Source organism: Mobula birostris, chromosome 1 (genome assembly GCF_030028105.1).
Source record: "Mobula birostris isolate sMobBir1 chromosome 1, sMobBir1.hap1, whole genome shotgun sequence".
NCBI classification, from domain to species: Eukaryota; Metazoa; Chordata; class Chondrichthyes; order Myliobatiformes; family Myliobatidae; genus Mobula; species Mobula birostris.
Genome location: NC_092370.1, coordinates 144,775,021 through 144,787,982, shown reverse-complemented (window position 1 = coordinate 144,787,982; position 12,962 = coordinate 144,775,021). Strand labels below are relative to the sequence as shown.

At 39.9% G+C, this 12,962-nt stretch overlaps 1 protein-coding gene across 1 annotated transcript; it reads left to right on the top strand.

Annotated features, from left to right (window-relative positions):
• The first annotated feature begins 3,452 nt into the window (after positions 1 to 3,452).
• Positions 3,453 to 8,014, top strand: neurod6a (neuronal differentiation 6a). The gene is made up of 3 exons (XM_072275134.1): positions 3,453 to 3,896; positions 4,370 to 4,689; positions 6,049 to 8,014. The coding sequence occupies exons 2-3, from the start codon at positions 4,410 to 4,412 to the stop codon at positions 7,062 to 7,064; spliced, it is 1,296 nt and encodes a 431-aa protein (XP_072131235.1). The 5' UTR covers positions 3,453 to 3,896; positions 4,370 to 4,409; the 3' UTR covers positions 7,065 to 8,014.
• The last annotated feature ends 4,948 nt before the right edge of the window (positions 8,015 to 12,962 follow it).

Genomic DNA, 12,962 nt, shown 5'->3' with positions numbered 1-12,962 from the left:
TATCCTTTTTTTGGCCCCTTATCATCTCTGTTAATCTTGATAGCCATCAAGAGATTCACTAGCTCCCAACTGCTTACACATAGTAGTATACTTCACTGCTTTTCAAAGTTCAAAGTAAATGTATTATCAAATTATGTATATGTCACCGTACATTACTTTGAAGTTAATTTTCTTGCAGATTTTCACAGTAGAACAGAATCAATGAAAAACTATGTACAGACAACTAATGTGCAAAAGAAGACAAACTGTGCAAATCAATTTTTAAAAATAAATAAATCAATAATACAGAGAAAATGAGTTGTAGAGTCCTTGAAAGTGAGTTCATAGCTTGTGGACTATGCAACATTTATGGAAAAGAGTAAACAGATGATGTTTCATGCTGAGACTCTTTATCAGGACAGTTGCTCCAGCATTTTGTGTGTATTTGATTTCCAGCATCTGCAGATTTTCTCCAGTTCACAGTTGGTGGAATCCATTCAGAATTGAGGTGAGTGAAGTTATCCGTACTGGTTCAGAAGCCTGATGGTTGAAGGGTAATAGCCATGTCTGCACCTGGTGGTGTGGGACTTAAGGCTCCTTCCGGATGGTAACAATGAGAAGAGAGCATGGATTGGATGGTGGGATCCTTGATAATGGATGTTCTCGTTCTTAAGTGTTCCTTATAAATATGTTCAATGGTGGGGAGGGGTTTCCTGTTATGGATTGGGCTGTGCCTAACAGATCTTGTAGCATTTCTGTTCTTGGGCATTGGTGTTTCCATACCAGGCCATGAGGCAACCAGTTGGGATACTCTCCACTATTAGATCCCACCTAATAGATCGAAATGTTTTTCTGCCCAGGGTCAGGACCCTAAACTGAGAAAAATCCATATTACATCCTTTCTTTAAAACAATTGCTTGTAAAATAAACAGCAATCTAATAACTTACTGAAAACTTTTAATCGTGGCTTCAGTCTTGGCTAAAATGGCATGACACTGCCAAACAGAATCCCTCATGGAAAACTAACTTTCTCCCTTCTGTATATGGTGGAATGAAGACTGTTGCCTTAATCCAGAGTTAATCTTTGCTTCCAAGTTCGAGTTTCCTGAAATACTCAATGAAAGTATGCCTTAATATCTGCAATGGTCTTCTACCACGTATGCCCATCGGGACTTAATCAGAAATGAACAGTGCCTTGATACTTTAATCTGGTTTTATTGATATTCTATGTCAAATTGTTAAGGGCATTTCAATCTGTTGCCCCGAAAGAGATTCTTACACACTACTAAAAGAAGATGACAGCAGAAACCCAATTCACTTCCGTAAATACTCAAGATCATAACTCTCCCATCTCACTTCTGTATCCTGCGCAACTTAACTTTATTGGTCTTGAGCAAGAACTGGATTCGGGGTTCCTGATATTGCCCTCTCGTAGCATTGAAACTTTTGGACGTAATCAGCGCTTTTCTTATGGGAAAAATAATCTCGGAAATCATGGTTTATTCGGTTTATTGCTAATGATTAAAAGAGTACCTTTTTCTTTTCACACAAGATCGTCCAAAGACACAGTGGCTACTGACAACCTCCAGCACCAAACTAAACTTTGCAAACGGAGGCCCTAGAACCGACTGGCCCTTGCTACACTTTTAGTATCATGGATTTGGTCAGATTTAATATTTTTTCCTCTCCTCATCCCACCTCTCAATCCTCGCGGGACGAGAGAAAGACTGGGCGAAGTGTTAAAGTTGCATAGTTATCTCTGCCAGGGACACCACGCTTATAACAACACCCTCACTAAAGAACGTAACCACGGAAGAATGCTTCCACTTCTCGCCACAAATGTAAATTGAGAGATTAACGACCCGGTGATCTCCCTTAAAGAAAGTCACACCGGGACATTTGGGCCACAGGGAAATGAGGTGAACGGTATAATTTGGCTATAAAGCTGAATGTGTGCTTAAGCAATGTAGAAAACGGGAGACGTAACAATTTCTCTATATTCTCGTTGATATTTCTTGCGAGGACTTAACTAAGATATTCAATTTTAATTCACTCTAATACTAATTTCTCATCAACAAAATTAAAATAAAAACATCTTGCGCGGAAATAGATAATAGGGGAAAGAATGCTTTGTGTATATAAAATGATTTCCCGTCTCTTCCTGAACATCTAGGATTCTGGAACCAACTCCCAAAGGGCAATGGTACCAAGGCGTTTATCAGATTCTTAAATGTCAGCTTTTCCTGTGAGATTCTATCATCATCATATTTTACTTTCAGCTGCTGTAGAAATTGTCATTATGTTTGAAAACGCAAGATAGATGTATTTTGGCCCTGTCCATTCGTAATTTGCTTTAACAGTTGTTTGACTTGTCAGATAAGTGTCCTGAACAGTAAATGCTCAATATTATTCCATTTTGCCTTTTGTTTTGTTCTGTGTTAAAGCACACAGCATAAGTTTTTTTTTCTAATACATGAACACAGCCTAAAATGCCTACGTCTCAGTGGGTATTGCCAGTGGCTACTGCAAGCTGGCAGCGCAGCAGGCTTCGAATGAGATGCGGCTCCGTGCCGAACTAGGGAAAAGAAAAAAACAGTTAGACTGACAATTTTTGCTCCATACTTGCTGTCAACTGATTCTTCGGGTTAATTTTGAATGAAATTTCAGTTCAGTATGAAAGCAAAGAAAATAATTAGAAAATGGCTGTTTTTGAACGTATGTCCTGGTAAATTATTAAGTGGAAAACAAGATTTTCACAATGCCTTTCATGTGCTTTAATGGCTCAGTCGATGGAATGGAGAAATCGTCAATAAATTGCCACTCTTTAAACTGAGAAATGCAGAGAATTGAATCGTTGCTGGTTTAATAAAATAAAATGTTTCACCTGCTTTATTCCTAAAAACAGGAAATAAATTTCTATAGCACATATATGACGTCGCACTAAAGATGAATTAAGTTAATGTTTGCAGTTTCAGGCAATGAGGCCTGATGGCGGTGTCACTGGTTCAGTTTTCCTCACAATAAAGGAAATCACCAAACGTGACGACAAAGTTTGCCCACTTATGTTTGTCCCAATCAGTTATAGCCCTATTTGTTCGCTTCTGAAAAATTCAACATCAAAAATATCAATTAAACGTTCTTTTCGAATTGGAGTACTGGGTGGAACGCTTCAATAAATTATCACTATGTTTGCAGACTGCAATTTTAAATGTAGATACAACTGCAAGCGGGGAAAATTTTGGGAAACGGCTGAAAGTCTGGAACGTTGTGATAATATGAAAGCCGCATATCTCATCAATTACAAACACAAGAAAATTTGTAGACGCTTTAAGTCCAACGCAACACACACACACACACACACACACACACACACACACACAAAATGCTGGAGGAACTCAGCAGGCCAGGCAGCATCTATGGAAAAGAGTAAACGGTCGACGTTTCAATCAAGTCCTGAAAAGGGGCCTTGGCCCGAGTCGTCGACCGTTTACTCTTTTCCATAGGTGCTGCCTAGCCTCCTGGGTTCCTACAGCATTGAGTGTGTTGCTATCTAATCAATTGTAGTTTTGGCTCTAGCTTTTCTACAGTAAGTGGCGAGGAGATGGAGATGTTTGTGTGCACATGACGCAAGAGCAGAAGAAAGACTGAACAGTAACAAAGCCCAGGCCTGTGGGAAATACTGGATGATCCAGTATTCGAATCGCTAGGTGACACAATGTTACTGCGAACCACGTGAAGCCCTCCAGTTAAATTAATCTGCAGTATTGACATTCAACATTGTCATTGCTGGTCCGTATTGATATTAAGACCCTGCCGTTTGTAAAGTTTTAGATTGGTCAACCATTAATTTCATTTCGCTTAGGCATGATTTGATGGAGCAAAATTCATCACAGTGTCACAGCTAACCGCCGCACCAGGTCAGTGATTAGCCGATAAATACACCGCGGCTGTGGCGAGGCATATGGTTGTTAACATACAAACTCACTACCATGTGGTAAATGCGTCAATGTAGGAATCTGCGGCAAACTATCATTAGGAAATTGCCAATACATTGAAATCGCTGTTCCTTTAAGATGTACAACAACCCAAAGTAATACACATATTTGAAACCATCTATGCTGGCATCTGATATGGGCATTCTTAATAACATCCACAGCATACAATTTAATCCATAATATTAATCAATCAACGATAAATATCAGAACCAACGTATAAAGTTTCCACGAAATGTTCCAATGTGCAACGCTTTTAACAAAAAAAAAGAGGATTTTTCTTCCATCATTTCTAAATAGTGCACCATAGTCAGATGTATCGGGTTGGTGCTGACATGTGGAAAGACGGTTTAATAAGGTATGCACGCCATGCTTTTCCCTTTATTTTAAACGACTAGCTGATCCTCCTAGCCTCGTTGCTGTCAGCTCGACTGCCCCATGGAGATGATGATAATATTTGATGTCTATGGGCTGCTGCCCCAGCTCCTGTCTCCCTCGGGGCGCAAGATGCCAGCGTCTGCACCTGCCAATCAGCGGCGGCTGCCCGCTGACGTCAGCGGCAGATGGCATGGTACCAGTGCAGGCAGTTGGCATCACTGTCACTTCTCAGAGCGATCACACACCGATCCTGCGGAGAGATCCTACCACTGCCGTCAGCCTACGGTGGAACAGCCAACAGGAGCTGAAAATGAGCATTCTTTCTCAACAGTGATTTCAGGTAAGAATTCAAAAATAAAATCACGGAAATAACCAAATCATTAGCGCACTAAAAACAGATGCAGAGTCGTTTTAATTGTTGTCCCCTAGTATGCAACCCTCTTGTTATTGCCTATTTAAATGCTAATATATTGACTTTGCATACAATTCGAAAATTACCAACCTTCCCTGTAACTGATGACTTCCTTATTTTTGATTGTTATTTCATTCATAGATTTGACGGGACTTTCGTTTAACTTGCCTATATTTGCGTACGATTTTTGATTTGCAAGGCGCTCGCTTGTCTCCTGAATAACGATGATATGCTAGAGTCAAATATAATCTTGATTGCGTTCCGAATGCTATGTTTTAAAATTAGTTGCCCAAGTAAACAAAACCAGCGTCTGAAATGTGGGACAATGTCCTGATATAGAGAAACTTCGAGGCGTAGCAGATTAACTTCGAGGTGAATGTCGAAAATGCAATTGCAAATTGCAATTTTTCATACTAGGAAGCAAACCCATGACCCTCCATCTGTCAAATGATTTATTACACTGCATAACTAGTGCCGGGGTTGGTGCTATATAACACGTGAAACACTTTAAAAATGATTCTTCTCGATCTCTATCACAGCACTTAATATTTCATTGAAAATATATATATTTCGGAACCGTTTCTCAGTCGATCGTTCAACTTCCCAGCTCAATGCCGATCTCTGACTATTGTTAATGCTTGTGAAACGAAACAGACGAACCGGCGACATTCCGTACAATATGAGCTTCCTTTGCAATTCTGATTCCAGAAAATAACGTCTAATGTATTCCTCCTGGAAAAAAAACACACGTCGCTTATCGATGTCAGCATTGAACTGGCCGCCGATATCCGCTTCCCGGTAACAATAATATTATTGTGGACCCCGATGTGCTGTTCCAAGCGGACCCGCAATTTTAATTACTATTCATGGGAGATTTAAGGCCCGTGGGAATCAAACCAAAAAGATGGAGCTGTCCAGTTTTCATAACCATATAAATTAAATACTCGCTTTAATATTATCTAAAGTTTTCCAGTATTTTCAAATATAATACTGTGATAGGCCACCCTTCACTAAATTTAAGAAAAACCCAGCCGAAAGACGGCCCTGTACACCACTACTGAATGCCATCAATTATTTTTATTTATAATTTATATTTAAAGACCTCTGTAAATTATTTGACTTTGCCGTAAGAATGATGAACTGTAGCCAATTAATTGTAATGTATCACTGATAGAATTTGAAGTATAACCTGTATCGATAACCACATTGTTTCTCTTCCCTGCTCCTAAACCCTAACACCTCCCCCACCCCACCCCACCCCCAAACCTACTCCTCCGACTCCCAAAGCTGACAACATGTTGACATTATCAATTGATGAAGCTGTCATGATGCCGGGAACCAACTTTGATGATGTTAGTGAAACCGAGGACAAAGAATCGGAAATCTGCCCCGAGCACGAACAGTGCTCCGTTGATCTTAGCAACATTACGCCTTCAGTAGAGTCAGAGAAGGATGACAATGAAAAGGTGGGCGAAGAGGACGAGGAATTACCCAAAAAGAGAGGGCCCAGGAAGAAGGCGATGACCAAAGCAAGGATTGAGCGAGTCAAAGTGAGGAGGACAGAGGCGAATATGAGAGAAAGAAATCGGATGCACGGTCTGAACAATGCCCTGGACAACCTTCGCAAAGTTGTCCCGTGTTATTCCAAAACACAGAAACTATCCAAGATAGAAACTCTGCGCTTAGCTAAAAACTACATTTGGGCCCTATCTGAGATCCTACGCATTGGCAAGAGACCCGATCTGCTTACCTTCGTACAAAGTTTGTGCAAGGACTTATCCCAGCCAACTACCAATCTCGTTGCTGGTTGTCTGCAACTCAATACCAGAAACTTACTGTTGGATCAGAGCGGAGATGGAGCTCACATTGCGAGATCCCAATTTTCCTCCACCCTCTACACATATCAAAACCCAGATCTGGGTAGCCCCTCGGGACCGAGTTCGATGGATAGCTCCTCAAAGTCCATGAAACCTTACAGCTACTGTGGTGCTTACGAGTCTTTCTACCAAAACGCTTCTCCAGAGTGTGCGAGCCCACAATTCGAAGGTCCCCTAAGCCCTCCAATTAACTTTAATGGGATTTTCTCCCTGAAGCAAGAAGATCCATCTGACTACGTGAAGAATTATCACTATGGCATGCATTATTCCGCCGTGCCAGCCAGCCGTCCCTTCGGACAGAGCTACATGTTCAGCCCAGCCATGCGATGTGTGATGCCCACAGACAGTACATTTCCTTACGATTTCCATCTGCGCGACGAGACGCTTTCGATGCAGGACGAATTAAATGCGGTTTTTCATAATTAATGTGCAAAATGGTGGTTATATAGATCACAGGTGATTAAGATAAAATAGTGGGTGGTACATTAAATAATTGATGGAAAAATTGTTTCTAACAGGATGTCTGCGATCATATTCGGATGTTACTTGATGGCAGAGAAGCAATAATCTAAAATCTATGCAAGTGAGTAAATTACATATTAAGCAACTACCCCTTCAAAATATACACCATTTGCCCTCCGTTACCTCTCGCGTACACTTTTCATTTCATGGTCTCATTTGTAAATTTTTTTTTCTTAGTTTCACGGACAGAATAACACACTAGTGTGGACTCTGTGGCACAACGGTATTTTGGTCAATTTTACGCTAATGGATCTTAAATAGAGAAATGGGATGTGGAATAATTTTAAGTGCCACCTGACACTGAAGGATGCAAGCTCAATATTGTATATAGCAGGCCACATTCTAACTCCAGAAACAGCAAATAAATAATTGGTTTGACAATTTACTTTTTTTTTTGCCTTTTAGTCCTGATTCAGCGTTGTTAACTATCAGTTAGGAGAAACTCATTTTAACAATGATTGTTCCGAGAGGTCAATATTTTCGACAATTTATATTAAACAACATTTTTAGAAATATTTATTTTAAAACACGCTGACTATTTCCAGTCAATTAATTTGATCCTGTCGAATACATATTCATATAATCGGAATGATTTGATGTTTGCTCGCACCTTTCTTTTGTAATCGGCAGTCAGAAACATTTGGGAGTAATCTGTATGAACGAAGTTTTTAAACAAAAATGTGAAAAGTAGCCGAAGTGCCCTACAAAATGCACTAGCATCCTTCTTCGCCTCAAGGATGTGGAAGTACGGTCTGTATGAATCAACAGACAAAATGAAAAATAAGACCGATTGACAATATTTTCTATTTATCGTTTATTCTTCCGTCCTTCTAAACAGTGAAGTGAGCTTCCTTTCCCCCATCTCACAATAAACTCGTTTGGTTTTGAATGATCTGTGGATTTCTTAAGGGTTCTCCCCTCCCCCCAACGTTTTCAATCTTAGGGGTTTGGTAAAACAGTGGAAGAAAAATTCGTCTCTCGACGTCAAATCTCACTCGCTAATCAACATCGGAGTTCTGAGAAATATGTAATAAACTAGAAACAGCGCTTTGCAAATATTTCATATCAGTCTAATATTAGTGAACACGACAGATCAAACTTTTGAGCATTTTGCGTAAAGATGGTGTGAATCTGCCGAACAGCATGGTAATCATATCAATAAATTGATTAGCGCGGTAGTGGTTGGTCAAACATCCCCTTTTTAGCAACCCATCTTTAACATGCACGATTGGTCATCAATAGAATTGTTTTCTGTGTCTTGTATGCTATGTGAGAAGAATGAGTTGGCATCCATGGGCAAGACTATTGTAACTGGGCCTTACAAATTGCTTTCTAAAGGGGTGAACGTCCAAACTTGAAGCGAGTGGACAGAACGGTTGGTCCGCGGGGTTTAACTGTCCTTCTCAAAGCATGGTAATTTCACTTCCAGAATTTCACTTTTAGAATTACACTTTTTGTAGTTTGCTTTTTTTCCCCGTGGCATACAAGATTAATGTATGCATTTATCTCACTGCCGGAATATGTTTTACCGTGGGAAAAACGCTGAATATTTCATGACCAAACAGGTTATGTACCATTTAGTAAAATGTGTATAAGTAAGAATTCGGTCGGAATGGCTCGAATCAGGCTCGGAACCATAAAATATTGAAGTACAAAAGTATAAATAATACTGTAGCATTATTCCTTTCGGTCCATTATTCAAATTCCTTTTAGGACTTGAGGATAGTTAACACTGCCCCACATCCCCTCCAAAGGTCTTTGTAGTAAAGATGCTTCAGAATAACGAATTGGATTTTATCACGGAAAATATTCAGATCCACAAATATTATTTTCCTAGGAATTCCATTCATATTATAGAAAATTAAATTTCCGGCAGATCAAAGGCGCCCTGCCCAGGTAGACTACGGCGACAGTGCCACGGGCGGTACGAAAGTGTAAAGAAACCTGCGGGGAGTGTCACAGGTGTTGCAAATTGTGTCTTCAGCAACTGGTGACTTCCGAACCTCACAGAAATGCACACATTCTAAAGTACCATTTTGGGACTATTAATCTTAATGCAACACTTGACAACCCGCGCACGCGTTGATTTACATAATATAACGATATTTTGAGGAATACAAAAAATGTATTAAAATAAGTCGTTAAGGCTTTTACGAACTGCTCCGATCGCTAGTTGAGGTTTATCTTTGAACCAGATTCTCCATAAGGGGCGTATTGAAGAATCGTTCTAAATACGTCGATATATCATACAAGAGAATTGTTAGATTTGCAAACTGAATGGAGACACGCCTAACAGATAAATGATAAGATTTAAATTAGACAGGTAACCAATGCATTTCAAAACAAAAAATCACTTGCTTGATCCCACGGTCAATGGAAGGGATCTAGCTTGCAGTGTTTAAAATATTTCAATTAAAACATGATACGTTACGCAGAATTTTAGGAAAAAAACGTAGCTAGGTTGAGTTTTGGTTGCAGAATTTATTTGATATAGCAAACATTGTTTTAATTTAATCGGGAGGTAAAAGCATTTTAATATAGTATTTTAGATATTCAAAGTTAAAATTATATTTCTTTTAAATTTAATACGCTTTATAAAATCTTCTTCAAACATCGCAGACTTCATTCTCCCCGTCTTCCTTTACTCACATTGCAACAGGGACCACCCGCATAAATTGCGTTACATGAAAATAAGCTATATGTATTAATTGAATATATCCGCTTAATTAATCGGTGCAGTCGTTAAACATATGGGGACATTTTGAAAAGAAAAGATTTTGCACTCAGTGCCATAATAATAACAAATTAATTCCTGCTATCGGATTCGCAGGGCAGTGCCAGTTAAGCAGCTCTTTTAAGCGAAGTGACCAGAATGTCGTGCAGGATTCTGTAATCTACTGGGGAACCGTGCCAGAATGCTAACGATTTTATCGCTGCTCATGTCCCAAGCCACCGCTGCCTTCCACCCGGATTTCACAGGGTAGTAATATTTCTTTGGCAATTAGTTTCTCAACAATGCATCTGTTCTCACCAAATTGTGCATATGTCCCTCAGTTGTTAAGTATGCAGAATGCGTGAGATAGCCACATCGCAGCAGCGTTTTCCTTTCTACAAGCAGAATACATTTAGCTGTGCAATCTCACCGTCAACTACACATACTGAGCGAAGTGCAAATAAATTCAATTTCAACTAGTAAATTTAAACAAAAACAGCAAAAATTCCTACAGGATGCTCACAGCAAGGGTGTCACTAACTGCCACTCGTTCCCAATTCAACTCGTGTGTCTATTGAAGTAACGTTTAGATTAAACAATCTCTTCGTGGTTTAAAAATATCAACGCTTCCGGATCTGCAACATTCTGAAGAAGCCAGAATATCAAGTTATTAGTCGCGGAGCAAACTTTGTTTTAAAAAAAAACACAGGAGATTCTGCAAATGATGAAAATCTTGAACAACGCACACAAAATGCTGAAGGAACTCAGCAAGTCGGGTAGCATCAACGGACGGGAATGAACAGTCGACTTTTCAGGCTGAATTCATTTCCCAATCCCGATGAAGGGTCTCGGTCCAAAACGTTGACTGTTTTTGTTTACTTTCAACAAACGAGCCAATATGTATTTTTTTCTATTTGGTCATGGTTAGAGAAGTGCAGTCCTGTTTTATCAATGTCTTTGATCTCTGAGGCTGATTAAATGAGCTCAAACACATCGATTTCGGTCAGCTCTGTGCAGAAACGGAAAATTCTTCTCAAGGACTTTGAACTGTGACAACGAACAATAACCGACATTTAAACGCCTGTTGTGCAGGGTGATATCTGGAACTTGACAGAGGTTAAAAGTATTTTGAAGAGGCTTCCACCTCGCTGATATCCACGTTTAATGCAAACGCGCGAAACAAAGACGATTTGCCAATTTGAACATGTTGATAAACCATTAAGAGCGACCTAAATGAGACCTTCGAATTCTAACTCCTGTGGGTAGGGACTGAACAAGTTTCGTGAAAAAAAGATAACGAGGTAGACGATTTGACAGTTACTGTGTCAATAAATACAGCTGTTTTTTTTTAAAAAGAAGAACGTTTTTTAGGGAGATTGCCTGAACATTTTGGAATAAGTTCTCTTGCATTTAGAATTAAATTTGAAAACTTGTTGTTCAGTTGAAAACTTTAATATCGTGAAGGCCACTTTGCAAGTTTGGACAGCCATATAATTGTGTGTGGTGGCAGTATAAGACTTGAGAGGAACGAAAATATACCTGCAGGAACCTCAACAGCGACCCGCTTCGTGTACAGTATATTTTCAGCTCATGGGAAGGAGACGAATCAGTTTACACCTGCCACACAAGGTGAAGAGAAAGAGGAAATGCTCCTTCACTATGCTAGAACGTCAGTTCAGAGGTTTTGTTGTCACATCAGCTATTTACAGCTTACTGACTCGTTAGCTGCTGGATCAGGTGGGGTTACTTAAGCAAAACCTGTCGGAGGCATCCTAAGTCTTGGCCCGTGATCACACCAGAGCTCTGCTGTATCTAACAACTTTTGTTTCAGATTGAACTGGAGTTCTGGCTAGCTTTCCAGAGGTGCAGGGATGATATATGATGAGCATTTGATGCCTTCCGAGAATGAGGGAGGGGGGTCTCATTGCACCCTTTCAGACATTGAAAGACCAAGGCAGAGTGGATGCAGAAAAGGTGTTTCCAATAGTGGGGGAGTCTATGATCAGAGGCTCAGCCTTGGAATGCAAGGACATCCCTTTAGAACAGAAATAAGGAGGAATGTCCTTATTCAGAGGGTGGTTATCTGTAATTCATTGCCATGGATGGCATTGGTCCTATTTAAAGGAGAAGTTGATAGGTCCTTGATTAGTAAGGGGAGAGGGCAGGGGAAAGGGGTTGAGAGGAAACATAAATTAGCCATGATAGAATGGCACAGTAGACACAATGGGGCAAAGTGGCCTAACTCTGCTCCTCTGTCTCATAATTGAAGACCAAAAGAAGTTCTGCAGTCGTTTAAAGTTGGCTTGGCATTAAATTTTCCGGGCAATAAGGGAAGTAGTAATTGCTGCCCAACGAGCAAAGTGAATAGGTGAAATGAAAGCATGTTCATTAGCCACAGACACTCCCATTCCATCAACACGTAGATAGACTACAATCAGAAAAGGATCTTGAGTGGACAATTTGTGTGTTCATTCAAATGTGCACACAATTCCTACAGATAGAGATACTGTCATGTTTTGTCTGACTGCTTCCTTCTCATAGTAACTGCTGGCTGTTTCCAGCATCCATCTCAAACTTAATGATACTGATAATGAGCAAGGTGAAGGAGGATAGTGAAGATAGTCAATGCAAGAGTGCTGCACATTATTGAAAATCAAAAAAGAAATCAAACAAACAGATGTTGGAAAGCAAATACAAAACAACAAAAGTTGGTATAACTTTGTGAATGGAACATCATGTCTCACAAAATTGACTGAGTTTCTGGAAGTGACCAAGAAGATTGATGAGGGCAGCAAGGTTGATGTAGGCTATATGGACTTCAGCAAAGTTCTGCATGGCAGGATGCTATGAGAGGTTAGATCCCAGGGAGAGCTGCCTATTTGGATACATAATTGGTGCGATGGTAGGAGGCAGAGAGTGATGGTGGAAGATTGGAAAGTTGTTATTCAGACTAGAGTCCGATAATGAGTGGTGTTCCACTGGCCATTACTATTTGCCATCTCTATCAGTGATTTAGATGAAAATGTACGAGACATGGTACACTTACAAATGACACTAAAATAAATGATGTTGTTGAGAATGAAGATGGT

Coding starts and splice junctions, on each gene's coding strand:
- neurod6a (XM_072275134.1), top strand. CDS start 4,410: ATGGAGATGATGATAATATTTGATGTCTATGGGCTGCTGCCCCAGCTC. Junction 4,690..6,048: donor TTTCTCAACAGTGATTTCAG/GTAAGAATTCAA, acceptor CGACTCCCAAAG/CTGACAACATGTTGACATTA.